The 27,973-nt window shown below is 45.8% G+C and overlaps 1 protein-coding gene and 1 pseudogene across 4 annotated transcripts; one reads left to right on the top strand and one right to left on the bottom strand.

Moving 5' to 3' along the window:
• The first annotated feature begins 53 nt into the window (after window positions 1-53).
• LOC123054756 (uncharacterized mitochondrial protein AtMg00810) lies at window positions 54-5,154 on the top strand. Of its 4 annotated transcripts, none has more exons than XM_044478598.1 (2): window positions 54-1,575; window positions 1,932-5,154. In XM_044478598.1, the coding sequence occupies exon 2, from the start codon at window positions 3,770-3,772 to the stop codon at window positions 5,039-5,041; it is 1,272 nt and encodes a 423-aa protein (XP_044334533.1). In that variant the 5' UTR covers window positions 54-1,575; window positions 1,932-3,769; the 3' UTR covers window positions 5,042-5,154. The 4 variants fall into 4 exon arrangements, with proteins under 4 accessions (XP_044334533.1, XP_044334532.1, XP_044334535.1 ...); XM_044478597.1 differs by having other exon boundaries at window positions 54-1,608; XM_044478600.1 differs by having other exon boundaries at window positions 1,932-2,244.
• Window positions 5,155-9,191: 4,037 nt separating this feature from the next.
• On the bottom strand, window positions 9,192-9,653 carry LOC123050203 (60S ribosomal protein L28-1-like; annotated as a pseudogene).
• Window positions 9,654-27,973: the final 18,320 nt, after the last annotated feature.

Raw genomic sequence — 27,973 nt, 5'->3', positions numbered from 1 at the left:
GAGTTAATAAAAGGGAGAGGGTGTCCAGGGGGAGAGACACGACAGATATTTTCCCCCAAATCCAATATGGTATTAGAGCTAGGTTTCCAAGGGGTGGTGGTGGCGGCGGCGACTATGGAGGAGTGCTGCTCCATGGTGGCCGGAGGTGAGGGGGGGAATTGACCGTGCGTGGAGGTGGAGAGCTGCTCGCTGGCGTGCAGCTGGTGAGGCTAGCCAGACGGCTGGCTGTGCAGGATTCGAAGGCTGGGAAGAAGGGGATCTGCAGCTGGAAGATTGCTCACAGGGGTGAGTAAGGGGAGGAAGAAGACAGCTGCTGGGTAGGAAAGGAAAGGGAGTGAAGAAAGGAGGCTTGTTTCTACTCCCTGTTGTTTTCTTATGTGAGGAAGTGCAGCAGTTGGGGAGCTCTGTTCTTGCGTTCAACGGAGATGAATCCTGAGGAGGTTGAAGCTGCAAAGAAAGCAGCACAAGATAAGCTGGAGAAGGAGGCTCAGGGAGAATCCACACTCGTTACGAAAGGTGATATGAGAAGTTTGCTGCAGGATCTTATGGCAATGGGGATAATGGGATCAAAAGCTCCCGTGGGAACACCCGAGTTGAAGCTAGAGCTGACGCCGAATGAATTGAAGTTAGACGGGAGCAAGAACTATCTGAGCTGGTCAAGGAGGGCGAAGTTGATCTTGAGGACAAAGGGTGTAGAGCACTGTGTGCAGGAAACATTCATAGAACCTGCAGATAGAACAAGTGTTGATTGGCGAGTGTGGAACACCACCAACTCTGTGGTTGCAGCATGGTTGATGAATTCCATCTCTCCATCGATTTCTAGGATGATAGAAGCAATTGCAAGTGCACCGACGATTTGGAAGACGTTGAGCAATATGTACTCTGGGGCTGGCAATGTGATGATGATGGTGGAGGTCCAGAGTAAGGTGGGTGAACTCAAGCAAGGGGAGAAAACTGTCCAAGAGTAAGCCAGTGAGCTGCAGCAACTATGGTCTGATTTGGACCACTATGATCCATTGCAATTGACATGTTCTTGTGATATTGAGGCTGGTGAAGCTTGGCAGCAACGTAGAAGGGTTACACACTTCTTAAAGGGGTTGAATACATAGTTTGAGCCAAGGAGGGCTGCCATGTTTCACCAGACAACATTGCCTACTATGGAAGAGGCGATTTCAGCAATGGTCCAGGAGGAGGTTCGCCTGCGGGTGATGGTGGGTAGCAGCAATCCTGTTCGGTCAGTGTATGTGGCTGACAATAGAGAATGCTACAATTGTGGAAGGACAGGACATCTGAGCTATGAGTGTTATGCTCCACCATCTGGAGGACGCGGACGCGCGACCCGTGGTGGTGGCCGTGGAGGCCGGGGTGAGGGCCATGGAGGACGAGGTGGTGATCATGGGGGTCGTGGTGGACGTGGCAGAGGTCGTGTCAGCACTAGAGCCTATGCTGTTGCAGGGGAAACATCACACATCATGCTTACGGGTGAGCAAGCAGCACAATGGGAGAAATGGCAGAAGAGCCATACATCAGAAAGTTCACAGGGATCTGACACGATACCTCAGGCGGATCACTTTGGTAATTATGCCAACTATGCCCAAGTGGGCAAAGGTACTCCGGCTCAGGCTCTTGCATCTACATATATACATCCTCATGTTGACTCGATTATAGATTCAGGGGCATCTAGACATGTTACTGGTTCCCTTGATGCATTTGCATCTTATACTCCACATGATTATTCAGAGACCATTCAGATAGCAGATGGAACCTTTCAACCAATCAAGGGTGTAGGTTCTGTAGAATGCACACCGTCACTAGCATTAGCTTCAGTTCTGCATGTCCCTTCATTCCCAGTCAATCTCCTTTCAGTGAGTTCTGCTATTAAACAGTTCAAGTGCAGAGTTATATTTGATGAGGATGATTGTTTTTTCCAGGAGAATAGGACCGGGAAGATGATTGGAACTGGAACGTGGCGTAATGGACTGTGGTATATTGATCAAGGAGAAATCACGCTCGTTGTGGCTGTAGGAGGTGTTGAGGCTGAGATTTTGTTGCATCATTGTCGCCTAGGACATCTTTCTTTTGGGAGTTTGAGTCTCTTGTATCCTGAGTTATTTAAGAAAGCAAATTGAAGCAAATTAGTGTGTGATGCTTGTGAGTTTAGCAAACATACCCGAGCAACTTATCCTAGTACTGGTCTCCGAAGTAATGAACCGTTCTTATTAATACATTCAGATGTTTGGGGTCCTTGTTTTGTTACATCTATGAGTGGTTTTAGATGGTTTGCCACATTCATTGATTGTCACACTTGTATGACGTGGATCTACTTGATGAAGCAGAAGAGTGAAGTTCTCACATGCTTCCAGGACTTCCACAAAATGGTGGCCACTCAATTTGACAAGAAGGTTCGAATTCTTCGCTCGGATAATGGGACAGAGTATATTAATTATGTTTTTGATGCTTATCTCTCAGATCAGGGAATGATTCATCAAACCAATTGTGTTGGGACCCCAACACAAAATGGAGTTGCCGAACGAAAGAATAGACACCTCTTGGAGGTTACCAGATCATTGATGTTTCAAATGAATATACCGAAGAATTTATGGAGTGAAGCTGTGATGACAGCAGCCTATCTGATAAACCGTATGCCATCCAGAGTTTTGGGTATGAAGTCTCCATGTGAAATTCTACTGGGTGAAAGAGAATTTTAAATTACCTCCGAAGGTGTTTGGATGTGTGTGCTTTGTCCATGATCACCATCCAGGTATAGACAAGCTGGATCCCAGGGCAAAAAAGTGTATTTTTGTTGGCTATGCATCAAAAAAGAAGGGATATATGTGCTGGAATCCGATTGAGAAGAAGTTGTTCGTGAGTTGGATGTGACTTTTCGGGAGTCTGAGCCATACTACAAGAATGCAGGGGACCTGGAGCAGTTTTTGGGTGAGTTCTCCCCTATCATTAAGGGTGATATCATTAAGGGTGATGACAGGAGAGAGGGGGAGAGTGGATGCACTACGGGAGAAGAAGCAGTTGTTGGAGGCACTATGGGAGAGGAAGGAGTTGTTGTGGGAACCATTCCCTACCCTATGGTGATTTCTTCTCCTGAGAGACCGGTTGCAACCAAGGAGTTGCAGGTGTACCAGAGAAGGCATCTTCGCGATCAGGGGGTGCGAACAATAGTTGAAAATGAGCAAGTTGCGCGAGCTGAGGAGGAACTACAACAGACTGAACCCCTAGAGCAGCCACAGTGCCAGGATGACATTCGTGTTCCAGTCATCTCTCCGGGCCTCTCACCATCAAGATCCTCACCGTCATTAGAGATAGGTGATGATGCTTCTCCCTCTCCATTGCATTTAGAATTACCTATTGCCCAACGCAGAGCAATTAGAAGTAATGCTGGAAAGCCCCCAGATTTGTATGGTTTTGAACATGACATTGCTAATTTTGTGTCATACTCATGCATTTCACCTGCATACAAAGCATTCATTTCATCTCTTCAATCTGTATCCGTTCCAAATGATTGGAGAACAGCAAAGCAGGATCCCAGGTGGAAGGAGGCTATGAAGGAAGAGCTTAGTGCTCTCCAAAGAACAAGACATGGGATCTTGTGCTACTCCCACCAGGAAAAAGGATAGTGGGCTGCAAGTGGGTGTTCACAGTGAAGCAAACCCCTGAGGGGAAGGTGTACAGGTACAAGGCAAGATTGGTTGCGAAAGGTTATAGTCAAACTTATGGAATAGACTATGATGAGACCTTTGCACCAGTAGCAAAGATGAGCATTGTGAGGACACTAGTTTCTTGTGCTGTGAATTTTGAATGGGCACTTCATCAATTGGATGTGAAAAATGCATTCCTCCATGGGGACCTACATGAGGAGGTCTATATGGAGATACCACCTGGATTCGGAAATAGTCAAACAGATGGAAAGGTATGCAAGCTTAAGAAATCTTTATATGGTCTGAATCAATCTCCCCGGGCATGGTTTGATAGATTCAAACGCGTGGTTGTTGGGATGGGATACTCCCAGTGCAATGGAGACCATACGGTCTTCTACATGGATAGGCAGAAACACATAACTATTCTAGCAGTGTATGTTGATGATATAGTGATAACTGGTGATGACGCAAAAGAAATCAAGGACCTAAAGGAGAGACTGGGAAATGCATTTGAGGTCAAAGATCTTGGACCACTTCGGTATTTTCTTGGGGTTGAGATTGCTCGCTCATCCAAGGGAGTAATTCTGACCCAAAGGAAATATGTTCTTGATCTGCTGAATGAGACAGGGATGTTGGGATGTCGTCCTATTGCCTCACCTATGGATAGGAACCACAAAATAAGTGCTCTGTCAGGTGATCCTGTCAACAAGGAGAGGTATCAAAGGCTAGTGGGGCGTCTAATCTACCTCTGTCACACAAGACCTGATATATCATATGAAGTGAGTGTGGTGAGCCGGTATATGCATGATCCAAGGGTTGGGCACATGGAAGCCGTTTACCGTATCCTAAGGTACTTGAAAGGAAGTCTAGGAAAGGGACTATGGTTCAAACTAAACCAACACCTTGATGTGGAAGGGTACTGTGATGCTGATTGGGCAAGCAACATAGATGACAGAAGATCCACATCAGGCTATTGCATATTTGTGGGAGGTAATCTTGTGTCATGGAGGAGCAAGAAGCAAGATGTTGTAGCAAGGTCTACCGTAGAGGCTGAATATAGAGCTATGGCTGTAAGCATGAGTGAGATGATTTGGATGCGGAGCCTGCTGTCAGAGCTTCGAGTATTAAGAAACAACACAATGGTGTTGCATTGTGATAACAAGTTTGCAATAAACATTGCTAACAACCCTGTTCAGCATGAACGCACCAAACACATCGAAATTGATAGATTCTTCATGAAGGAGAAGATAGATGGTGGAATGTTAAAGCTAGGTTATGTAAAATCTGATGAGCAGTTAGCAGATTGTCTAACTAAAGGGTTAGGACCTAGTGATGGTGTTGTAATCTGTAGCAAGATGGGCATGGTTGACATCTTTAGCCCATCTTGAGGGGGAGTGTTGGTGTGTGTGTGTGTGTGTGTGTAATACTCTGGTTGTACAGGGTCTAAACTGAAAAGAGTTAATAAAAGGGAGAGGGTGTCCAGGGGAGACACACGACAAATATTTCCCCCCAAATCCAATAATATCCTTACTGAGCATGGTTAATTATATAGCCAGCGGTTGTCTATAGCATGTTACCATGCATGTCAGTGGATAACCTTTTTTAAGAGAAATATATAGTAGTTAGCTATAAAGAATCATTTTTGGCACTGTCATAGTTTCAAAAATGATCTTACATTTTGGGACGGAGGTTGTAATACTTTATTAACCTATTTCCCACCTTTCAATCTCACAAAAAAATTTGGAGCCCGTGCTACTGCCGGCCGCAAATCTATAGCCCGCTTCTCATCTATATCATCTTTTATCTCTTCCAACTCAGCAAAACCATAATATCTAAATTCTTATAGCCCGCTTACACCACCTTATTATACTTGCTCTTAGTACGTGACATACACTTCTTGTACCAATCAATTCTTTAAATATATAAAAAAGACTCCTAGTGACATACTATATTTTATTAGAAAACAATAATCTTTCCACCTTAGTAGGTGACATGGACTTCTATCGATTGACATATTTTAGCCAAAAAAATTAGAAAGTGTTGGTGAACTTGTAGTTGTATGTACGTTTTGTTTACTTAACAGGATAACTATTACGTGGCTCCACATCCATTTCTTTAGGATCTATAGCTAAATCTGGCCATAAATATATAATTCTAACTGCTAAAATGTTTCTGATGATGTGGATTATGTGGTGCTTAGAAGAAGAAGAAAATTGTATTATGATTTTAATATATAACTAGTAGAGTGGCCTGCACAAATGGGTAGGCTATGTCCTAAAAGTACTCCATAACTGGCTCTTGTTCATTTTAATAGGTTCATGAGATGAACACACAAGCTCTCTATGTTGGATATGACCTTTTCAGTAGACTTCCATGACCTTTGTACATTTGCTGCAGGGGAGAGGGAGAGGGAGAGAGGAAGAGAGAGATGCAGTAGTGACACTAGTGGCAACAAAAGAATTAATCATGAAAAATATAGAACTTTTGATAGACACCTTCGACCCTGTTGCTTGCTCCTCCCCCTCGCCACCGCCGGAGGCCGGCGCGCAAAGCCTGTGTGATGGCGGCGGTGGCGGGACATCTTTCTGTTCGGCTGCGAGACGATGGTTGGTAGCTCCATGTGCAGCGTTTGATGGCGCATTTAGTAGCGGGAGGCGGAGCCCCGGTGGCGACAGTCGGATCTTCGCGTGGCGGTGGCGGTGGCTGTGGCGTACTCTACCTCGGTCAAAAGACCCGGCGATAACACCCATCGCAGATTGAATCTAAGCTGGGTTGTTTGCATATCCAACATGCACTCAAATGGATGCGGTTTTAGGTTATTGGTCAAAACTTTCTTGTGCTATACTTGGACGTGATCTAGCCGCCAGCTCTTAGTTGTTACGTCTGCCGGCGGCCTGCACAAGGATGCAGCCACAGAGCTAGACGCCAGGATGTGCTGGCTCCTTGCCTGGATCAGGCATGACCGTGTCGGCATCGGCGGATCTGTGTCGAGCTGCGGATTGTGTTGACCAAGTAGGTTCTTCACGACCCGATGATGGTGATAGCCTTTCGTGCTTCAGTTCAGGCTATGTCGCCTCCTGAGTCGACTGGCATGGGCAGCGTTCTCTTGGGCGAGGTGGTAGTCGGCGATGGTGTGCTCCGCCGTCCGTGTTGGTCCTTGTGGTGACCACACCGACATGCGACGACAGACTCGCTCTGGAGTGCGGTGACCACCAAGGGTCTTCGTTAGGTTTCCCCTCTTCAGATCCGGTGGTTGACATCGGCGGGCAGATGCAAATTATGTACGGACTTGACGCAAAGGCATTGTTGTGTAGTAGTTGCGGTCGCACAACGCATGCAGTTGCTGGGATCACGGAAAAGAGGCGACGACAACACATAAGTGACATCGATGATGGTGCTTCTCGAGCACCTAATCTTCAGTTTCAGGGTGAAAGCCTAGGTGTGACCAAGTTGGTTATACCTGGCAATGAAGATGCTCTTACATCGTTACCTTCTTGAAGGCATTGTTCGGATATGCTCGGTCTGGTTCTTCAGGGTGAAAACTTAGATTCTAGCCTTGGACACTACAAGAAATATGTCAACTTGGGACCTTGACTATTGGTCACTGAAAGGTCAATGATTTTCATTTGCGACCTTTTTGTGACCAAAAACAAAAGGTCAAAAGCTGGAGGTCGTAAACTGAAATTAACGACCTTCTCTGTGAGAAGGTCGTAGACGTTTACGACCAAAACAGAAGGTCGTTGAACCCATGACCTTTTGTTTTGGTCACTGGCTGTCTGCCCAGGCCACGTCGGATCCGACATGGCAATCTGACGTGGTAAAATTGCGACCAATTCAAAAGGTCGTTACTTAGAATCAGCCCAGTCCATTTCGGTGCTTTAGATGGGCCGAGCCCATTAATTCAGTCTTTTTAATATATTTTTTCTATTAATTTTCGCTAGCTACATGGGCCTGGCCCAGTAATTCGGCCTTTTAAATTTCTTTGCCTATCCCTTTTGACAAATTTTTTTTGGTCTTGTTTTTTCTGGGCCATTTCTTTGCTAGGCCTCTCAAGTTTTCGCCTCAGAAATAATTGTTCAATATATCTTGGGCTGGGCCGAAATAATTGATCCAATCCAACTTCTTTTATTATGCCATTGACATTACAACACATCACATTACAAGTTATCTTGGGCCTAGCCCAGTTCCGATACATTTTCAAAGCAACATGGAATATTATAGGAGCCCAAAATATCTTTACATGCTTTATGTCCAAGGAACCAGTAAGTGCCAAACAAAACTATTCTATAGCAAAGAAAAGAAAATAGATGACAAGATATCACAGAAGTTCCTATTGTCCTCCTCCTTCAACATTTGAAAACCTTCACCTGGCAGTAGATCAATCATGAGTGAGAAACAATACAGCAGCAAAACAATGTTCAGACGATGCAAAAAATAACAGTTATTACACATGGTATTCGCGTACAGATTGTAAGTCATGGATCCATTACACATAGTTTTTGTGTTGTGGACTATCTTCATGCAATTGCTACTTGGTAAGGCATTACAATGCTCCAGGAAGTGTACCACACTACAGTCAATAGTCTACAGCATGCACAGCTAGGAATTGTAAGTCACATTGCATAGTCAGCAGAAGCATACTAACATCACAAAGGTAAGAGAGTATAAAGTGATGATCTAGATTGAGTTACCATCGGTGAGGAGGTCTATTATCTCCGTGGTGTGCTTGATGATGCGCACAGCCATGATCTTCTTGCCATTGCATCCATGCGCTCGATTATGGGGGTACCAATGCATCCAAGTAGAACAAAATCACCACATTAACCCACAACTTCAAGTACAAGCTAAGTATATATCAAGTGTCAATGAAAATAAGTTGAGAAAAACACTGTAAATAATTATATCATGTCATGCAAAGTTCAAACCGAACAAACATATGCATGCCAAGGTGAAATATTACAAAGAAAGCACTCATCAGGTAGTAGTGCATACATAATCGTTGTTTTAGTAGTAGCAAATACTCTCTGTGTAAGCAGTAGTAAAAACTCATGCAGTACCAAATTCAAAGATTTTTGTTGTAGCTAACAGAAGTATGGAACAATAGTTAACAACTCAAGTCAGAAAAGGTAGGAGTGTCTCTCTAAGAGACACAACTGATACTAATCAAAGATAATAACAGAGCACAAAAATAGGTAGGTACATTGACTTCTTTAAAGACAATAAGCAGGACCAACAGATTCACATGTTACATCAGCATGAAGTTACAATGGCAGATGCCAGGCTGTAGGAGGAATCAACAGTGGCAAGTAGCAGCATCTACGAGCAGTTCTTAGGAGCAGCATCAATGACTAACTAGCAGGAGCAGTAGCAAAACAATGAGCGGCGGCAGCGGAGTAGCAAGCAGGAGCAGCTACTGCATCTGATGGTTGGCAGTGCAACAACGGTGCATCATCAGGGACACAAGTCCACCAAAAAATCAAGCATGCCATGCCACAACTCTGAACTCAAGGAGGAAGCATAGACAAGCCGTGACTTACAGTTGTAGCATAGAAGCCAAGCATAAGGGCAATTCAAGTACAAAACTCTAGAGTTAATACCTGGTTCTTGACAGACTTGGCCATCTTGCGGAACTCCTTGCGCATCAGAGTCTTGTGCTGGAGCTTGGCAGGGGTGTTCTGCTTCTTGGTCTTGGTCGTGGACAGGACAACAGCCTTGTCCTCTCCCGCTGATGGCTGGACCGCCACGGTCTTGCTGTTCGCCAAGCCTGAAACCACATCAGCCCCACAGCAAGTTAGCTCCTTGTAGAGACACTTGCAAACAAAAGGGTTAAAAATAGTGCAAAGAGCTACGGACCCGAGAACTTGTAGGAGTGGACATTGTAGAGGTTGTTGGGCTCCTTGCTGAACTGCACCTTGGTGTTGCTGTTGCCGAACTGCTTGATCAAGAAGTAGTTGTTCTTCTTCACGAGCTCCCAGACCGGAGACCTGGAACGGTAGTCATTTCCCTTGGCCTACATCACCAAAACAACAACCAAAAGTCAGATCCTACAGCTAGCAACAAGCAACAGGACGCACTAATCCTGCAGAATGTGGAAACATTTAACCATTTGATGCAAAATTGTATGCTGATTGCAAGTAGAAACATGGGTTACAAAAAATATACAGCAGAAGCAGCAGTGAAGCTTGAGCGTCCCATCGACTACTGACAAGTACGAACAGATCTCACTGGCAGGAGGAAATCATAGTGTGCAGCTCTAACGTGGGTTGGGACCTAGCCTAGGACGAACCGCATACGTTTTACATGGGCACACAAATATCATAAACAAGTATGCACAGATTATGATTGAAATCTTGCTAGCGAGCAGTCAAGTATTACTTCTTTGCATGGTAGGATACAAATATTATAAACGTTGCTTCACGGCCATTGATTACTTGCTCGTTGCGCGGAGATTTTAATCAGTGTGACAACTAGTCACTAGATACAAAATAATTCATATAAACAGGGCATGTTGACCTATGTGTGGAACCGGCGACACAGCTGATCTGGATATGGATCGGCGGTGGGATACCTACATCAAGATTCAAAAATCAAGGTTTCATCAGTAAATCATAAGAAAGAAAATCTCAAGTCAAGTTTTCCTGAATCAAATAGACTTCACTGTGTAGGTACTACCAAGTACCAACAACTTAAATAGCTAAGTACCACGCTTTAGTTCTACATATCTACAGTTCTATATTTACCAAACCAATATGCCCAATTTCCCACAGACCGATTCAAAGTTATTATAGCTTACATGTTAGGCCTAGGGAAAGCAACTCAATTTGGCAAGCAGTGCAATACCAAGTGAATTTAGTCAAACATGCAAGTGAATTTAGAGCAGTAGCACTAGGGACTAGGGACTGACAGCGGTAGCACTAGATTCAGTCAAGTGAAAGTGAATTTAGAGCAGCAGCAAAACCAGGGAACGTGAGAGAGGTAGAGGGAGGCTCAACCATGACTTGCTGCTGCCCCATGGTTGGGTATGTAATTGTCGCCGCTCCTCCTTGTGGATGCCAAGGTCGGAGACGCCGGATCCATGCGGGCATCCACCTCCTATCCACACGAGCTGACGCAAACCGTAACAGGTAGTCCACCAGAACCTTCTTCCTCTTTGGTTGCACCAGCGGCGTCTGCAGATCCGCCATGGCCGGAGGCTGACTTCTGAAATGAAAAAGAGCACAATGAGATGTTAGCTTTGCCATGATGATATAGTAGTAACAGGGAAGCATACCAGGGATAAACTGTACACAGGAAAGGCGATAAATAACAAAAGTAGCAGTAACATATTCTCATGACAACTAGGACATAACCATTGTATTTGTGCGACAAATAACAAGAACAAGTTAGTTGTTTGCATGGCATTCACTTAATAAAACTGCATGTATATTCATCTACATTACTTCTTCAGTACATTATAGTACAGAGGATGGATGGGTTTGAGTTTAAATGTTTGCTTGCACGTGTACCACCTGGAAAATCAACTACGAGAAGGAACACGATGAGCCAGAACAAGCTAGTAAGACACTAGCAGTAGAGCAACCATAATATGAAGCAAACAGAGGAACCACAAGGTAATTCTACTAATTTTATTGAAACAACAGTTGCAATTTTAGGCAGGGTGATCTCTTTATTTGATTGCTTTATTAGAACACGCCTTGCTGTTCTTTGAATCTCTGAATCATTTGATTGCTTAGTCTCTTTATTGTTGTAGACAAAAAATTGCAGGCAATGCTTCCTCAATATTAATAGCAGGAGCAACCCATTTCAAAGAGAAGGGTTTCAGAGTAGCTTTGTTAGAGGCTGACCAACTGGCCCTGATATGTCTAAACTGATGTTTATCAGAATCAAACTGTGCAGTGTAAATCATTGTGAGCACCATGCGTGCCATTCAGAACATGATGGGCAGTGGCAAATTGCCAACAATCAAACATTAGGGGTAAATCACAGATTGAGTTTCAGGTAGAAATACTACTATGAAGAACTGCACGTGCTTTCTGAAAGTAAATGCATGAAGAATTCAGGATTAACCTAAAGCGAGAGCTCCATTCCAGATACACGTAGCAGTTCACTCCTTCTGCCCCGCGTGGATGTGGTCGAGGAGGACGTTGCTGCAGTTGTGGTGGAACTGCAGACATACTGCACACCCCAGGACATAAATCTAGTCCATTTGAGAACTGTGAAGACAGAGGCCGGATCAGGCCGGCGGCAAGAAGAGGGGTGCGAGACAAGATCGGGATGGGAGGCAAGGAAGTATCATGACGAGGTCGTCGCTGAGCGCGAGCAGGGAGTCGAGCGTGCCGGGGCGGAGATCCGGGACGGTGAACTGCGCGCGGAGGGGGAGTGAGCCCCCCGGCCCCGACGGCGTAGAAGAGGTCGGCGCCCTGCCAGACGGCGTCGCCGACCGCGTTGGCCTCGGCCACAAGGACGCACGCGGCGGCCGTGACCAGCCTGGCCCGGTACAGCAGCACCTCGCGCACGTCCGCGTCGTCCACGGACCATGGCCATGAGCAGCCGAGCAGGAGCTCCCAAAGCTCTGTCTGTGTGTGCGTCTATATCGGGATGCGGAGCGAGGTGGGAGGGAGGGAGTTCCTGCCGGATCTGGCCACGACATGAGTAGCCCGAGTGGATCTAGGAGGAGCGGGGAGGGGCTGCCGGCGATGAGGTTGGAGGTCGCCGGTGCGACTGGAGAAGAGGACGGCGGCGGATTGGGTTGGGCTACGTGGGGGTAGGGATTGGGTTGGGGCGGCGGCGGATTGAGATCTGAGGGAGGGAGAGGGCTAGGGTTGGCAGCCGTGGGTGCGTGGGAGAGAAGGGGTCGTGGGTGCGTGGGTGATTGGGCTACGTGGGGTGAGAGGGTGAGGCCGTGAGGGGGTGAGGGCTGTCGTCGGATCGGGGAGTATCCGATGGTGTTGGATGCGTGATCCGCGTGACATGCCTATGGACCAATCAAAACGCGGTAAACGCTTTGACAATCTTATGACCATCTAAATTGGTCTTAATTGATTCAAATAAGTATTTTTTGCACGAAAAAAGCATTTTCCATTTTGATTTTGTTGTGAAGAACCAACCGACTCTTTGTTGCAAAATTGAACCACCTTAATTTTTAGAAATATTAGACCATATTTAATGCCCAATTGACCAGACGGTTTTTGTGTCAAAAGTTTTGATCCACCAAATAATTGAGGAGGTTTGAGGAGGTTTTCAAGTGCCCATTTTCCATTTTTCAAGTGCCCAAAAGGAGGTTTTTTGTGAAGGACCTCCCAAATAATTGTTGCAAAATTGGACCAAATCATTTTTCTAAAATACTAGGCCGTATTTAATGTACAATTGACCAAATGGTTGGGTGTAAAAAGTTTTGATCCACCTCTCGTGAAAAAGACAAATTTCTACCGATTCAGTTGGAAGCGGGTCAAATTTGAACTGTAGTTGCCTTGTAGTTTGCTCTTTATTTTTTCCAAAAATTATTTCTAGGTACATAAGTATCTATTTAATCAGAGAAACACCAAAAAAATTCAAGATTCAACCACTAGCTAGGAACGGTCATTCCCGCCGTTTTGACCGCATTTTGAAACAGGCATAAAAAATTCGAAAAAAATCAAATAATTGGGAAACCTTTGCGTTGTGTCATTATATGTTGCCAAGTTCCCAGGAAAAATAACAAACTTGTAATATGGCAATTATTTTTAAAAAGTGTTCTCAGAAACAAGCTATCACGTGTGGAGATAAATGGATTTCAAGCCAAATGATCAATCTTATGGCTACATTCATGGCATAGTTTGTTCAAATGATCTCATATTGTGCACAAGGGTGCATATTGGAATGGCAAACAATGTTGCCTAAGGAAGTTTTCATTTTCTTTGGACGAAAAAACCATTTTCCATTTTTCGAGTGCCCAGAAGGAGGTTTTTTTTTGTGAAGGACCTCCCAAATAATTGTTGCAAAATTGGACCAAATCATTTTTCTAAAATACTAGGCCATATTTAATGTACAATTGACCAAATGGTTGGGTGTAAAAAGTTTTGATCCAACTCTCATGAAAAAGACAAATTTCTGCCGATTCAGCTGGAAGCGGGTCAAATTTGAACTGTAGCTGGCTTGTAGTTTGCTATTTATTTTTTCCAAAAATTATTTCTAGGTACATAAGTATCTATTTAATGAGAGAAACACCAAAAAAATTCCAAGATTCAACCACCAGCTAGGAACGGTCATTCCCACCGTTTTGACCGCATTTTGAAACGGGCATAAAAAATTCAAGAAAATCAAAAAATTGGGAAACCTTCGCATTGTGTCATTATATGTGGCCAAGTTCCCAGGAAAAATAAAAAACTTGTAATACGGCAATTATTTTTAAAAAGTGTTCTCAGAAACGAGCTATCACGTGTGGAGATCAATGGCTTTCAAGCCAAATGATCAATCTTATGGCCACATTCATGGCATAGTTTGTTCAAATGATCTCATATTGTGCACAAGGGTGCATATTGGAATGGCAAACAATATTGCCTAAGGAATTTTTCATTTTCTTTGGACGAAAAAACCATTTTCCATTTTTCGAGTGCCCAAAAGGAGGTTTTTTGTGAAGGACCTCCCAAATAATTGTTGCAAAATTGGACCAAATCATTTTTCTAAAATACTAGGCCATATTTAATGCACAATTGACCAAATGGTTGGGTGTAAAAAGTTTTGATCCACCTCTCATGAAAAAGACAAATTTCGGCCGATTCAGCTGGAAGAGGGTCAAATTTGAACTGTAGCTGCCTTTTACTTTGCTATTTATTTTTTCCAAAAATCATTTCTAGGTACATAAGTATCTATTTAATCAGAAAAACACCAAAAAAATTCCAAGATTCAACAACTAGCTAGGAACGGTCATTCCCGCCGATTTGACCGCATTTTGAAACGGGCATAACAAATTAAAAAAAAAATCAAAAAATTGGGAAACCTTGGCATTGTGTCATTATATGTGGCCAAGTTCCCAGGAAAAATAACAAACTTGTAATACGACAATTATTTTTAAAAAGTGTTCTCAGAAACGAGCTATCACGTGTGGAGATCAATGGCTTTCAAGCCAAATGATCAATCTTATGGCCACATTCGTGGCATAGTTTGTTCAAATGATCTCATATTCTGCACAAGGGTGCATATTGTAATGGCAAACAATGTTGCCTAAGGAAGTTTTCATTTTCTTTGGACGAAAAAACCATTTTCCATTTTTTTGAATGCCCAAAAGGAGGTTTTTTTGTGAAGGACCTCCCAAATAATTGTTGCAAAATTGGACCAAATCAATTTTCTAAAATACTAGGACATATTTAATGCACAATTGACAAAATGGTTGGGTGTAAAAAGTTTTGATCCACCTCTCGTGAAAAAGAAAAATTTCCGCCTATTCAGTTTGAAGCGGGTCAAATTTGAACTGCAGCTGCCTCATAGTTTGCTATTTATTTTTTCCAAAAATCATTCCTAGTTACATAAGTACCTATTTAATCATAAATTCATGGTTTGGTGGCGATACGTCGAGGTTTGGGCGGTGGCCGAGGGCCCCAACTCTAGAGCGCGTAAACTCGCATGCCCGCCGCGTGGTCATCGCGTGACCGTGGCGTTGCCATGTGTTCTGGGCGGCCTAGGCATGTCTAGTGGGTTGGGCACTCCCCAGGTAGGTGCTAGGAAGAAAATTACAACATAAGATTCTCACGAGGAGACCGATCGATGCTCAAACATGAATTAGCAGCCAAGTGTTTGATTAGCGGTACGGGAAATGTACATGGCTAATGGGCGTGAGTTTTGGCTGAGGATGATCAGTTACTAAGAAGACCGTCTTCACAAATTTTCAGCTCAAAAGGAGGAGCCTAGGTGGTACTTGCTTTGCAAAGTACCACACTGGACATAAATACGAATGTTGAAGCTGGGCTCAAAATAATGAATGGATTGAGCTGGCATTTGGTGGAGGATGGTTATTTGAGCATGGGAAAGCACTAGAAAATGGATACTATTTGTACATGCCAAAGTGGTACTTCCTTCACAAAGTGTTATTCTGAACAGAATAGGAAAATGAATATTGTTGAATTATTTTGAATTGGGCAAGGAAGGTTTTTTACATATTTGACGAAGATATGACCCAAAGAATTTATGAGATTTTTTGGGAATTTTGGGAATGACAGAAATATAGGTTGCTTCACAACCTGGGGCAAAAATTGCCACATGGACATGACACATAGGCAAAACTGATGAGGTGGCGCCTAGTCATAGCAACCCACCACAATTTACAAGGTTATGACCATTTATATTGGTCGTGATCAGCTAGAAATAAGGCAGCGGACCAGTGCTATCTGCTTTCTGACCATTTCGTGTAAGGAAATTACGACCTTTCTGACCAAAATGGTCGTTATTGTTTAGGGTTTGGAGCCCCCCGAACAGCTTTTGACCAATTGGTCTGAAATGGTCATAGATCTATGACCAATTCTTCCAGGGTCACTGACAGAAGGTCACTAGTTGACATATTTCTTGTACTGGGATTGCTGGATCCTGTGACGGCGGCGCTTGAGCGTCGGTCTCTTCCTGTAGGGGAGTTGCTATTGAAGATTCTTATATGGGTTTTTATCATTTATCGAGATGTCATATGAAAAGCTTATCTAGCTGATCGCTTCCAGCCACCCGGCTAGACACGCAGGCACATGAACATTTATCGCTTGACCCGTTTCGGCAAGAACACACGAGTAGCACACGCACGGATGTCACTAGTTGATGCTCACAAAAAAGTGTCACCCATATTCATGCTGAAGGGAGTGACGGTTGAGCTGCGCGCCAGGAGCGCTCGAAGCACCCGCCACGGCCTGCAGATGGTGGTGCGTTTGCTGGAGGGCCAGAAGGCCCCGTGACTACCAAATCATTGTCAACACAAAGACAAAGGGTCCCACAAACCACGAATTGGATGAACAATACTATACCACTACCTCCATTCATAAATATAAGATGTTTTAACTTTTTCTGAATTGGATGTATATAGACACGTTTTAGTGTGTTTATTCACTCATTTCAGTTTGTCAAAGTTCATATATTATAAAATATCCAAAACATCTTATACTAGTGAACATAGGGAGTAGAAGATAAATTCTTTCGTAGATCTAGATATAAATTTATGTATTTAAAAGACAACAAACTAAAAAAGCAAACTAGGGGGCATGCAGGTTCCCGAGTAGCAATTCCCATTTATTCTAAAAAAGAAGTAGAGTGACACATAGTATTGTGCAACTATTGCATACAAAAATGTGGAAGGGGGATGCCGCAGGAGGTGACGGTGTTGCGGGCGAAGCTGCCCGCGAAGAAGCGCTGGTACCTCGGATTAGCCAGGTACAGGCAAAGGAACTGTTTCTGCACCCAAAGGTTCAAGCAACACAACACCGAGGGCGCAGTACCGTACTTGTTCGCCGTCTTGCAAGGAGTAAGCCTCTCCGGGTGTTGTGGCTTTGCCGCCATCGCACCCGCGACCACAACCATTATGACCAGCACCCACACCGACATCGTCGCTGTCCTGGCCATGATCTTTGATGACTACAACTCCTCCCTAAACACGAAGTCCTCAAGTTTGTATGGCAAGGTAAGCCAAGTGAAGCACACCTCTCGTATTTGTAGGCCAGCAGCGAGGCGTTTTGCAGGCAGTGTGTACTATATGCATGAACGCTACTAAACTAAAGCCTTGGGCATACGCGTCACCAAGCATTCTTAGCCAGAAATCACTAATGGATCCATTAATATGGTACCAATTTTGGCCCTGAGATTCTAGATTCTGCTGTGCCAAATTACATTGCAGTTATGTGGTAGTTGGATATATGGATGACTAGCTTACTACTTCAGTCCTTGTCAAATTTGACCATAGATTTAACTAACAAAATGTTAATGCATGCCATAAAAATTATAGCGTTGGATTAATATTTGAACATAGTTTCTGATAATATTATTTTTTTATATGTATAGCTTATATTTTATTAGCTAAAATCACAGCCAAAATATGACCTTAAATACGAGGGGGCTAACAAACCAAGACGGGGTAGTAGCTCAATACCTATATATATATATAATTAATACCAATTAGCTATTAATTTAGTCCATTTTTTACCATGACATTATAGCATGCCAATTTAGAATGCATTGATATGGATGACTACAATTTTATCATGTAGTTACAAGACGGGGACCTGGACGCCATCATATGCATCTTTACGGGCTAGTATTTATTTGTGGCATCATATGTTTCTTGTATATCATTTTAGAACTTGGTAGATGGCTATTAAAAAGGAATAATTAGATGAAAAGGACAGCTAAAGATTTCTGGAAATAGGAGAGATAGCTCACATTTTTTCTTCTTTTTTGGTTCAGCATGTCAGCAGGACTGCCAATGAATCCTCTCATTTGTGTTCCAGTCGTGCTCAGGCACTAGATGTTACGGAAAGCTGGCTCGGTAGGAGTCCTAATTTTCTTGTAAGCAACATGTTGGCTGAGTGTAATGTTTGATACTTTCATAGTGAAACTCCCATATTTGAGGTCGGCCGTGAATAGCTCTTGATGTTGCAAGGCCCTCTGCTGCAACGGTTTGCTGCAAAGGCTGGGGAGGTTGTCACGGTGTGCTTCTGTAGTGACTGTTGTGCTTCGACAACAATGATGTTGTTGCAATGACGGCGGTGCTGCTTAGGCGCCTTGTTGCAGCGACAGTTGTGTTTCTGCAACAATGTCGGTGCTTCAATGATGGCGGTGGTGTGCTTCTGCAACAACAACATTGTTGCTATTACCCCCGCAACGCTGCTGCAAGCGCCTGCCAGGGCCACTCTAAGTGTGGTGTGTTGCTGGGAGTGTTGTTAGGTCGGGGGATAAGCTTCAGGAGGGTGTTGCATGCAAGTATGCTCTTGCGGCGTGTGTGAAAGAGAAAGCGGGCTGACACGTAGCACATGCCTAATTAGATTGAAAGAAAAAAAATAAGGGAAGATGAAAAATGTAGGATATGTATTGCAAATGTTGCATACGTTAGAAAACTAGCAGTGTTATATGTGCATTTGCACTCTAATATTGTTTTGTTTGTTTCCAGATTGAATAAACCATTATCTTCCCTCTTCCACTCTAGGTTTCCAAGTGTCCATCTTAGTCACTTATAATTTGTGTCTCTCTTCCTGGCAGCAATTAAAAAAGATTCACCAATAATTAAGTCTAAACATTTGTAACTTGTACTCATATTTGAAACTATAGATTCACCCTCTTGTCCACCCAAGTTATTGATGATTTACAACCCTGTAGTCATCTCTTGATTTGTACGATATCATGCCTCGAATTTCTTCCTTGCTAGCTCACCTTACCCTTATTGTCTATGTTGCGTGACCATTGATCTAAGCCATTACATTTGTTGGTATATGTAAACTTGTCAAAACATTATCTTTCTCACTTGTCCACAATCATAATAGTTTTTTTCGTATCTATGTTATTGAATTGATCCATATCTTTATAGGTCAACTAAAATGTGACATGATTTGTCTGTGCGACATTCTTTGAGACATTATCTCTTGCTCACATGTTTTTCAAATTATTTTATGCCAATCATCTATCTATCACTATCACCATAAATTTGTTCTTTCTAATGGTACCCACATTGTTTTGCTACGGCTTATAGTTTAAACATAACTGAAAGTGCTTACTTCATATTTGATATGTGATATGACATGTTGCTCCAATCACCATGGTTGTAGTCACAACATGGTTTTGTTGTTGTATGATATATATTGCCCATATAGGCATCCCGAAAAGATATGTTACGCCCCCGATTTGACCGTACACTAATCATGCACGCAAATGTGTACGATCAAGATCAGGGACTCACGGGAAGATATCACAACACAACTCTAAAACATAAATAAGTCATACAAGCATCATAATACAAGCCAGGGGCCTCGAGGGCTCGAATACAAGTGCTCGATCACAGACGAGTCAGCGGAAGCAACAATATCTGAGTATAGACATAAGTTAAACAAGTTTGCCTTAAGAAGGCTAGCACAAACTGGGGTACAGATCGAACGAGGCGCAGGCCTCCTGCCTGGGATCCTCCTAACTACTCCTGGTCGTCGTCAGCGGCCTGCACGTAGTAGTAGGCACCTCCAGTGCCGTAGGTGTCGTCGTCGACGGTGGCGTCTGGCTCCTGGACTCCAGCATCTGGTTGTGACAACCAGATAGAAGGGAAAGGGGGAAAAGAGGGAGAGAAGCAACCGTGAGTACTCATCCAAAGTACTCGCAAGCAAGGAGCTATACTACATATGCATGGGTATATGTGTAAAGGGGCATATCAGTGGACTGAACTGCAGAATGCCAGAATAAAAGGGGGATAGCTAGTCCTGTCGAAGACTACGCTTCTGGCCATCTCCATCTTGCAGCAAGTAGAAGAGAGTAGATTGAAGTCCTCCGAGTAGCATCGCATAGCATAATCCTACCCGGCGATCCCCTCCTCGTCGCCCTGTTAGAGAGCGATCACCGGGTTGTATCTGGCACTTGGAAGGCTGTATTTTATTCAGTATCCAGTTCTAGTTGTCATAAGGTCAAGGTACAACTCCGGGTCGTCCTTTTACCGAGGGACACGGCTATTCGAATAGATAAACTTCCCTGCAGGGGTGCACCACATAACCCAACACGCTCGATCCCATTTGGCCGGACACACTTTTCTGGGTCATGCCCGGCCTCGTAAGATCAACGCGTCGCAGCCCCACCTAAGCACAACAGAGCGGTCAGCACGCCGGTCTAACCCTATGCGCGCAGGGGTCTGGGCCCATCGCCCTATGCACACCTGCACGTTGCGTACGCGGCCGGAAGCAGACCTAGCCTAGTGGCTTTCCAGTCCAATCCGGCGCGCGCCACTCAGTCGCTGACGTCAAGAAGGCTTCGGCTGATACCACGACGCCGGGATACCCATAACTACTCCCGCGTAGATGGTTAGTGCGTATAGACCAAATGGCCACACTCAGATCAAATACCAAGATCTCGTTAAGCGTGTTAAGTAACCGCGAACGCCGACCAGGGCCAGGCCCACCTCTCACCTGGGTGGTCTCAACCTGCCCTGTCGCTCCGCCACAAAGATCCACTTGCGGGTACTCCTACGAGCCGACCCGACTTTAGTCATCACATGTGTCATGTATGTAGTATATAAGTATATACCCGTGATCACCGCCCAGGTGATCACGGCCCGATAGTATAGCACAGCAGACGGACAAGAATGTAGGGCCACTGATGGAAATCTAGCATCCTATACTAAGCATGTAGGATTGCAGGTAAAGGTAACAACAGTAGTAGCAAGGATAGGCTATGCATCAGGATAGGATATCGGAAAACAGTAACATGCTACACTACTCTAATGCAAGCAGTATAGAGAAGAATAGGCGATATCTGGTGATCAAGGGGGGGGCTTGCCTGGTTGCTCTGGCAAGTAGGAGGGGTCGTCAACTCCGTAGTCGAACTGGGCAGCAGCAGTGTCGGTCTCGTAGTCTACCGGAGAGAAGAGGGGGAAGAAACAGTAAATACAATGCAAACATAAGCATGACGATGCGTGACATGACAATGAACGGTGCTAGGTGTGTCCTAACGCGACAGTTGGTGGTACCGGCGAAGGGGGGGAACATCCGGGGGGTATTCCCGATGTTTCTTGTTTTCGGACAGACGGACCGGAGGGGGAAAGTTGCTAGTTCGATAGGTTAGGGAGGTGTGGTGGACGAACGGACTGCGTATTCGCATTCGTCTCGTCGTTCTGAGCAACTTTCATATAGAAAATATTTTCATCCGAGTTACGGTTTAAAAGATATGAATTTTCAAAGTTTATTTGAATTTCTGGAATTATTTAAATTAAGAAAAAATGAATTATGACGTCAGCATGAGGCAATGATGACGTCAGCAGGTCAACAGGTCGGCTGACCAGTCAAACCAGACAGGTGGGTCCAGTGGGACCCACATGTCAGCCTCTGTTAGTCTAATATTAATTTAAACTAAACTAACAGTCTAATTAGAGGGGGTGGACCCCATATGTCAGTGAGTGATTAGTTAATCTAATTATTTTTATTTATAAAACATTTTTCTTTTTTTTTAATTTTGCGGTGGGGCCCGCATGTCAGTGGCTGGGCCTGCCCAGTCAGCACGTTGACTGGGTGGACCCAGTCAACGGGGCCCACGGGCCCACTGGCAGTGGCACTGGGGGGGCCAGGCCAGCCACGTCGGCGGCCGACCAAATCAGCGGCGGCCCCTCGCCGGAGTTGGCCGGAATCGCGCTACGGGGCTCGGGGAGGAGCGGGGCTAGGCCCATTCGAAAGGGCTCGCAGCGCCGCATCCAGGGGTGGCCGGGGCTTCGCCGGACTTGGCCGAAATCGGCGCCAGCGAGCGGCGGAGGCGGCGGCGCGCACGGGTGCCCGACGGAAACGTGGCTACGGCGGGCTGTCGAACAAGCGGAGGGGCTGGGAAGCTTCTACGTGCGGTGGGGAGTGCTGCGGGCTTGAGCCCGTGACCAAAAGGTCACCGGAGACCCGCCGGCGGCGAGCTCCGCGGCGCAGCGTTCGGGCGCGCGCGGGGAAGAAGCTAGGGGGCGCGCGAGAGAGAAAGGACAGGGGAGGAGGGGGAGAGGCTCACCGCGCGGCACACGGAGGCCGGTGAGAGTTTAGGAGCAGCAGGTCGGCGCCGGGGAAGAAGGGGGTCGCCGGCGTCCGAAGTTGAAGACGAGCCCGGGGAGGCCGTTGCAGTGGCTCCGAGCTTCAATGGAGAGGCAGAGGTGGTGTAGTCGAGGGCGGCGACGGCGTATGACATGGCGAGGTGGCGATTGGGGCACGGTGGCCGTGTGAACGACGGGAACGGCGGCGAGCGCGTCGGGCGTGGGGAAGAAGAGAGCGGCGCGGATCTGGGGGGAAGAGGGAGGCGCAGGGGCCGAGAGGTGAGCGGGGGGGGGCGAGTGGGAGAGAGGCCCGAGGAGGCGGGGGTGCTGGCGCCCTTATCCTCCCCGTCGCCGGCGAGGGGGTGCGGCGGGGACGGCCCCTGTTCCGACCCCGGTCGGGGGAACAGGGAAGGGGGCGAGCGGGAGAGGTGGGCTGGGCCGGGGGTCGGCCCAGTCGGCCAGGGGTCCAGCGGGGGGGGAAGGGCCTTCTCCTTCTTTTTCTTTTTTTCCTTTGCCTGTTCTGTTTCTTTTGCATTTTCTTTTTATTTGTTTATTTTCTTTTCTGTTTTATTTCACTTAAAAGTATTTAGGTATTTTATAAAAATGTGTTTTCTCCACAATAATTATCAGTGCAATTTCTGGCAGTGCCCGAACATTTTTGTTTAAATTTTTGAAAACTTTTATTTTCCACTTTAAATTTAATTGAAGTTTGAATTAGGAGTTTGAAAAGAAATGTGTTCCAAATGTGATCAAGCCCTATTTAGCAACATGATTAGCTTAATCACAGAGGGTTACTGTAGCATGATCCTCGGGGTGTTACAAATCTCCTCCACTACAAGAAATCTCGTCCCGAGATTTAGGAGGTAGAAGGAAACAGTGCGGGGTATTCTTCGCGCAGACGATCCTCTCGTTCCCAAGTGGCCTCATCTTCAGAATGGTGCGACCACTGGACTTTGAGAAACTTGATCGCCTTCTGATGCGTGCGGCGTTCAGCTTGGTCGAGAATACGGACCGGATGCTCCTTATAGGAGAGGTCTTGCTGCAATTCGAGCACTTCATGATCCACAGCTCGGATTGGATCCTTGAAGCAACGGCGGAGCTGTGACACATGGAACACATCGTGAACCTGAGAAAGGTTCGGCGGTAGCTCCAGTTGGTATGCCACTTTTCCACGCCTTTCGAGAATAGTGAATGGGCCAATATAGCGAGGAGCTAGTTTGCCCTTGATCCCGAAGCGGTGAGCACCCTTCATAGGTGTGACTCGAAGATAAGCCTTTTCGCCAGGTTGATAGACCATGTCTTTATGATGACGGTCATACTGACTCTTCTGACGTGACTGAGCACTCTTGAGATTCTCGCGAATAATGCGGACTTGTTCTTCGGCATCTTGGATAATATCCGGACCGAAGAGTGGACGTTCCCCAGTTTCTGACCAGTTTAGAGGGGTTCGGCACTTTCGTCCATATAACACTTCGAAGGGGGCCATCTTCAGACTAGCTTGATAGCTATTATTATAAGAGAACTTAGCATACGGGAGAGATTCCTCCCATTTCTTGCCGAAGGAAATAACGCAAGCTCGAAGCATGTCTTCGAGAACTTGGTTCGATGACGAGGCCGATAAATTGATATTACGCGATCGTTACTGTCCATCTTTTTCAGCTCTGCTCCCGAAAAGAGAATTTGACGCGTTCAACTTGTCCTTGCGATTGAGGATGAAACGCAGTACTGAATGACAGATGAGTTCCCATAGCTTCTTGGAAACTTGCCCAGAATCTTGAAGTGAATAAGCTGCCACGGTCTGAGCTGATAACCAATGGAATACCATGGAGTGAAACAATCCTGGACATATAGAGCGTTGCCAACTGGCTAGCAGTGATCGTTTCTTTGACTGCCAGGAAATGTGCAACTTTGGAAAGCCGGTCAATGACGACAAGAATAGCATCATTACCTTTCTGTGATTTGGGAAATCCAGTGACGAAGTCCATCTCAACATGGTCCCATTTCCATTCAGGAATAGAGATAGGTTGCAGAGTTCCAGCAGGCCTTTGATGTTCTGCTTTGATACGACGGCAAACGTCACACTCAGCAACATAACGAGCAATGGCTTGCTTCATATTAGACCACCAGAATCTCTGACGGATGTCTTGGTACATCTTTGTACTACCAGGATGGATACACAGAGGTGTATCATGAGCTTCTTTCATAACTTCCTGTGTCATATCCAGGTTTTTCTCTGCACATGGCACCACTAGGCGGCCCTTGAAGTATAGGGTGCCATCTCCAGCAATGGTGAAGAATGAGGGCTTTCCTTCTGCGAGGTAGCGCTTAATCTTGTGGGCTTCAGAGTCATACTTCTGTAGCCTTTTGATGCTATCCACGAGATCTGGTTTAGCAACTAGGGTATTGAGGGAACCCTGGGTAACAACGTGGAGGTTCACCTTGCCAAACTCCTTAGGAGGGGGAGTGAGTGCACCTGGAGGAACAATATGGAGGTTCAGCTTCCTGAATTCTTCAACAAGCGAGGGCTGAACTTTATGAACCTGGAGGTGGTTGCAGTAAGACTTGCGGCTCAAGGCATCAGCCATTACATTAGCCTTGCCTGGCGTATAGGAGATACCCAAGTCAAAGTCTGCAACAAGCTCCATCCATCTCTGCTGACGGAGGTTCAGATCTGGCTGAGTAAACAGATACTTCAGACTTTGGTGGTCAGTGAAGATCTCGCAACGATTACCGAGAAGGTAATGTCGCCACTGCTTCAGCGCATGAATGACAGCAGCAAGTTCGAGGTCGTGAACTGGGTAGTTCTCTTCGTGAGGGCGCAATTGTCGAGAGGCATAAGCAATCACTTTGCGGTCTTGCATTAGGACACAGCCTAATCCTTGACGGGAAGCGTCGCAGTAAATGACGAAGTCCTTCTTAGTATCAGGTGGAGCTAGAACTGGAGCAGAAGTCAACTTGTCTTTGAGTGCCTAGAAACTTTCCTGACATTTGTCTGTCCATTGGAACTTGACACCCTTATGCAACAGGTTAGTCAGAGGCCTGGCGATCTTAGAGAAGTTCTCGACGAATCGACAGCAATAGCTGGCGAGACCGAGAAAACTTTTGACTTGCTTAACGTTCTTGGGAGGAGTCCAGTCAAGAATAGCCTGAACTCGCTCGGGGTTGACGGCAATACCATCCTTAGAGATGACATGCCCAAGATAGGTTACTTCCGGTAGCCAGAATTCACATTTGGAGAACTTGGCATATAGTTGATGCTCTCGTAGCTTTTCCAGCACAAGTCAAAGATGTTCAGCATGTTCTTCTTCGTTCTTGGAAAATACCAGGATATCATCCAGATAAACCACGACGAACTTGTCGAGGTAATCCATGAATATATAGTTCATCAGACGAGAGAAGGTGGCTGGAGCATTGGTTAAACCGAAAGACATGACGGTGTACTCGTATGAACCATAGCGAGTCACGAAGGCGGTCTTTGGGATATCCTCTTCGCGAACACGGATCTGATGGTAGCCCAACCTCAAGTCGAGCTTAGAGAACACTGACGAACCCGCCAGTTGATCATACAGATCATTGATCCGAGGAAGAGGGTATTTATTCTGAATGGTAGCTTGGTTTATAGGACGGTAGTCTTGAACTAACCGGTTTGTCCCATCCTTCTTCTTGACAAAGAGGGAAGGTGCTCCCCAAGGAGAGCAACTTGGGCGAATGAGTCCTTTGCGAAGAGATTTGTCGATTTCCTCCTTAAGCTCAAGGAGTTCATGCGGCGGCATTTTGTAGGGTCGCTTGGCTATAGGAGTGGTGCCTGGTTTCAAGTCGATGATGAATTCGACAGCTCTAGCAGGGGGAATCCCTGGAAGTTCTTCAGGGAAGACGTCGAGGAATTCATGCACGACGGGAATGTTTTCAATGCCCTCGAGTGGTGCAGCGTTCAATGCATTCAATGCATAGAGCCTTGCCTCGGCATTTTGCACCAGATGAGCTTGGTAATCAACTATTTCATCTGAAGGGTGTAGCAGATGGACGGTCTTAGTGGCGCAAACTATAGAAGCAGTATGCGCTTTGAACCAATCCATACCCAAAATGAGGTCGATGTTAGACGTCTTCAGGATAATGGGAGAGGCATAGAATTCCAGCCCTTCGATTTCCACGGGGACATCGATGCCAATCAAGGAGGTTTGACACTGTCCCACGGGGGTTTTGACCAATACAGAGGTGTTCATCTCCTCACATTTAACGTCGTGCTTGTATGCAAAATCTTCTGACATGAATGAATGCGATGCACCTGTATCAAATAAAACGGATGCTGGTACTGAATTTACGAGGAGTGTACCCATCACAGTAGCAGGCTGGTCTTGAGCTTCGTTGAGATCAACGTGGTTGGCATGAGCACGACCATAAGACTTAGCATTGTTGTTGCGAGGCTGATTGTTACCACGGCCAGTTGCTGGAAGGGCCAGTTGATTCTGGTTCTGGTTGCATTCTCTAGCACGGTGTCCTGGTTGACCACACCTGAAGCACAAGCCATTACTCGGAGTGGGAACAGGAGCTTGGGATGGTGGAGCTGGAAGTCTTGACTGCCTAGATGGTGGTGGAGGCAGACGAGGTGCAGCATAGGTCTGCCTTGGGGCAGATGCATTTGGACGGTACATGCTGTTCGGGATCCATATCTTACGCTTCTGTGCGGGCGAGCCCAAAGATGAGCCCGTGTCACGGTTGCGCCTGTGAGAGCTCTGGTATTCCTGCAGACCAGTTTCGACATTGATGGCCTTGTTCACCAAGGTGGAGAAATCAGCAAAGTCATGCACTAGAAGTGCGAGCTTGATGTCAGCCTGAAGGCCATCATGGAACTTCTCCTGTCTGCGTGCATCAGTTGCAATGTCTTCTTCAGCATAGCGGGACAAGTCCAGAAACTCCCGCTGATAAGCTTCGACAGTTTTGTTGCCTTGGGTGAGGTTGCGGAACTCACGCTTCTTCCGGTCCATGACTCCCTGAGGAATGAAGCGGGCACGGAAAGCAGCTTGGAAGTCTGGCCATGTGATGATTGTTCCAGCTGGCAGAGTACGCCTGTGGCTGTCCCACCATTGAGCTGCGGGTCCCTTCAAGAAGAAGGAAGCAAATGTGACATAGCTGGCAGGGGCTACATCAGCAGACTCCATCTCATAGGTGATGTCACGGAGCCAGTCATCAGCATCCAGAGGCTGAGTTGAGCTGCGGTAGATGGTTGGGTTGAGGCGTATGAAATCTTGAAGAGTCACTTGAGCTGGCTGCTGGTTCATATTGGGGTGAGGAAACTGGGCCATCATATTTTCCATGAATTGGCGGTTCAGTTCAAACTGTTGGATCATACCAGCCATGTACTCAGGTGGTGGTGGGGCATCGCCACCACGACCACGACCACCTGGTCTAACCATCCTGCTAATATATAACAGGGGTAGTTCAGCATTGAGAAATTTGCAATGACAAGAATCATTCATGATGAAACATGCATAATGAAAGGAGCACGATAGCTACTACATAGTAGTCGGCATAACTTTACAAAAGGGGTCATGCATAGAGTTCAGTACATAGAGTTCAGTACATAGACTAAAACATCATAGGCGGCACACAGGCTCGCGGTGACTGCAAC

This window comes from Triticum aestivum, chromosome 2D (genome assembly GCF_018294505.1).
Source record: "Triticum aestivum cultivar Chinese Spring chromosome 2D, IWGSC CS RefSeq v2.1, whole genome shotgun sequence".
Classification (NCBI taxonomy): domain Eukaryota; kingdom Viridiplantae; phylum Streptophyta; class Magnoliopsida; order Poales; family Poaceae; genus Triticum; species Triticum aestivum.
Note: the sequence above shows the minus strand (reverse complement) of the source record. Positions and strands in the feature narration are given on the sequence as shown.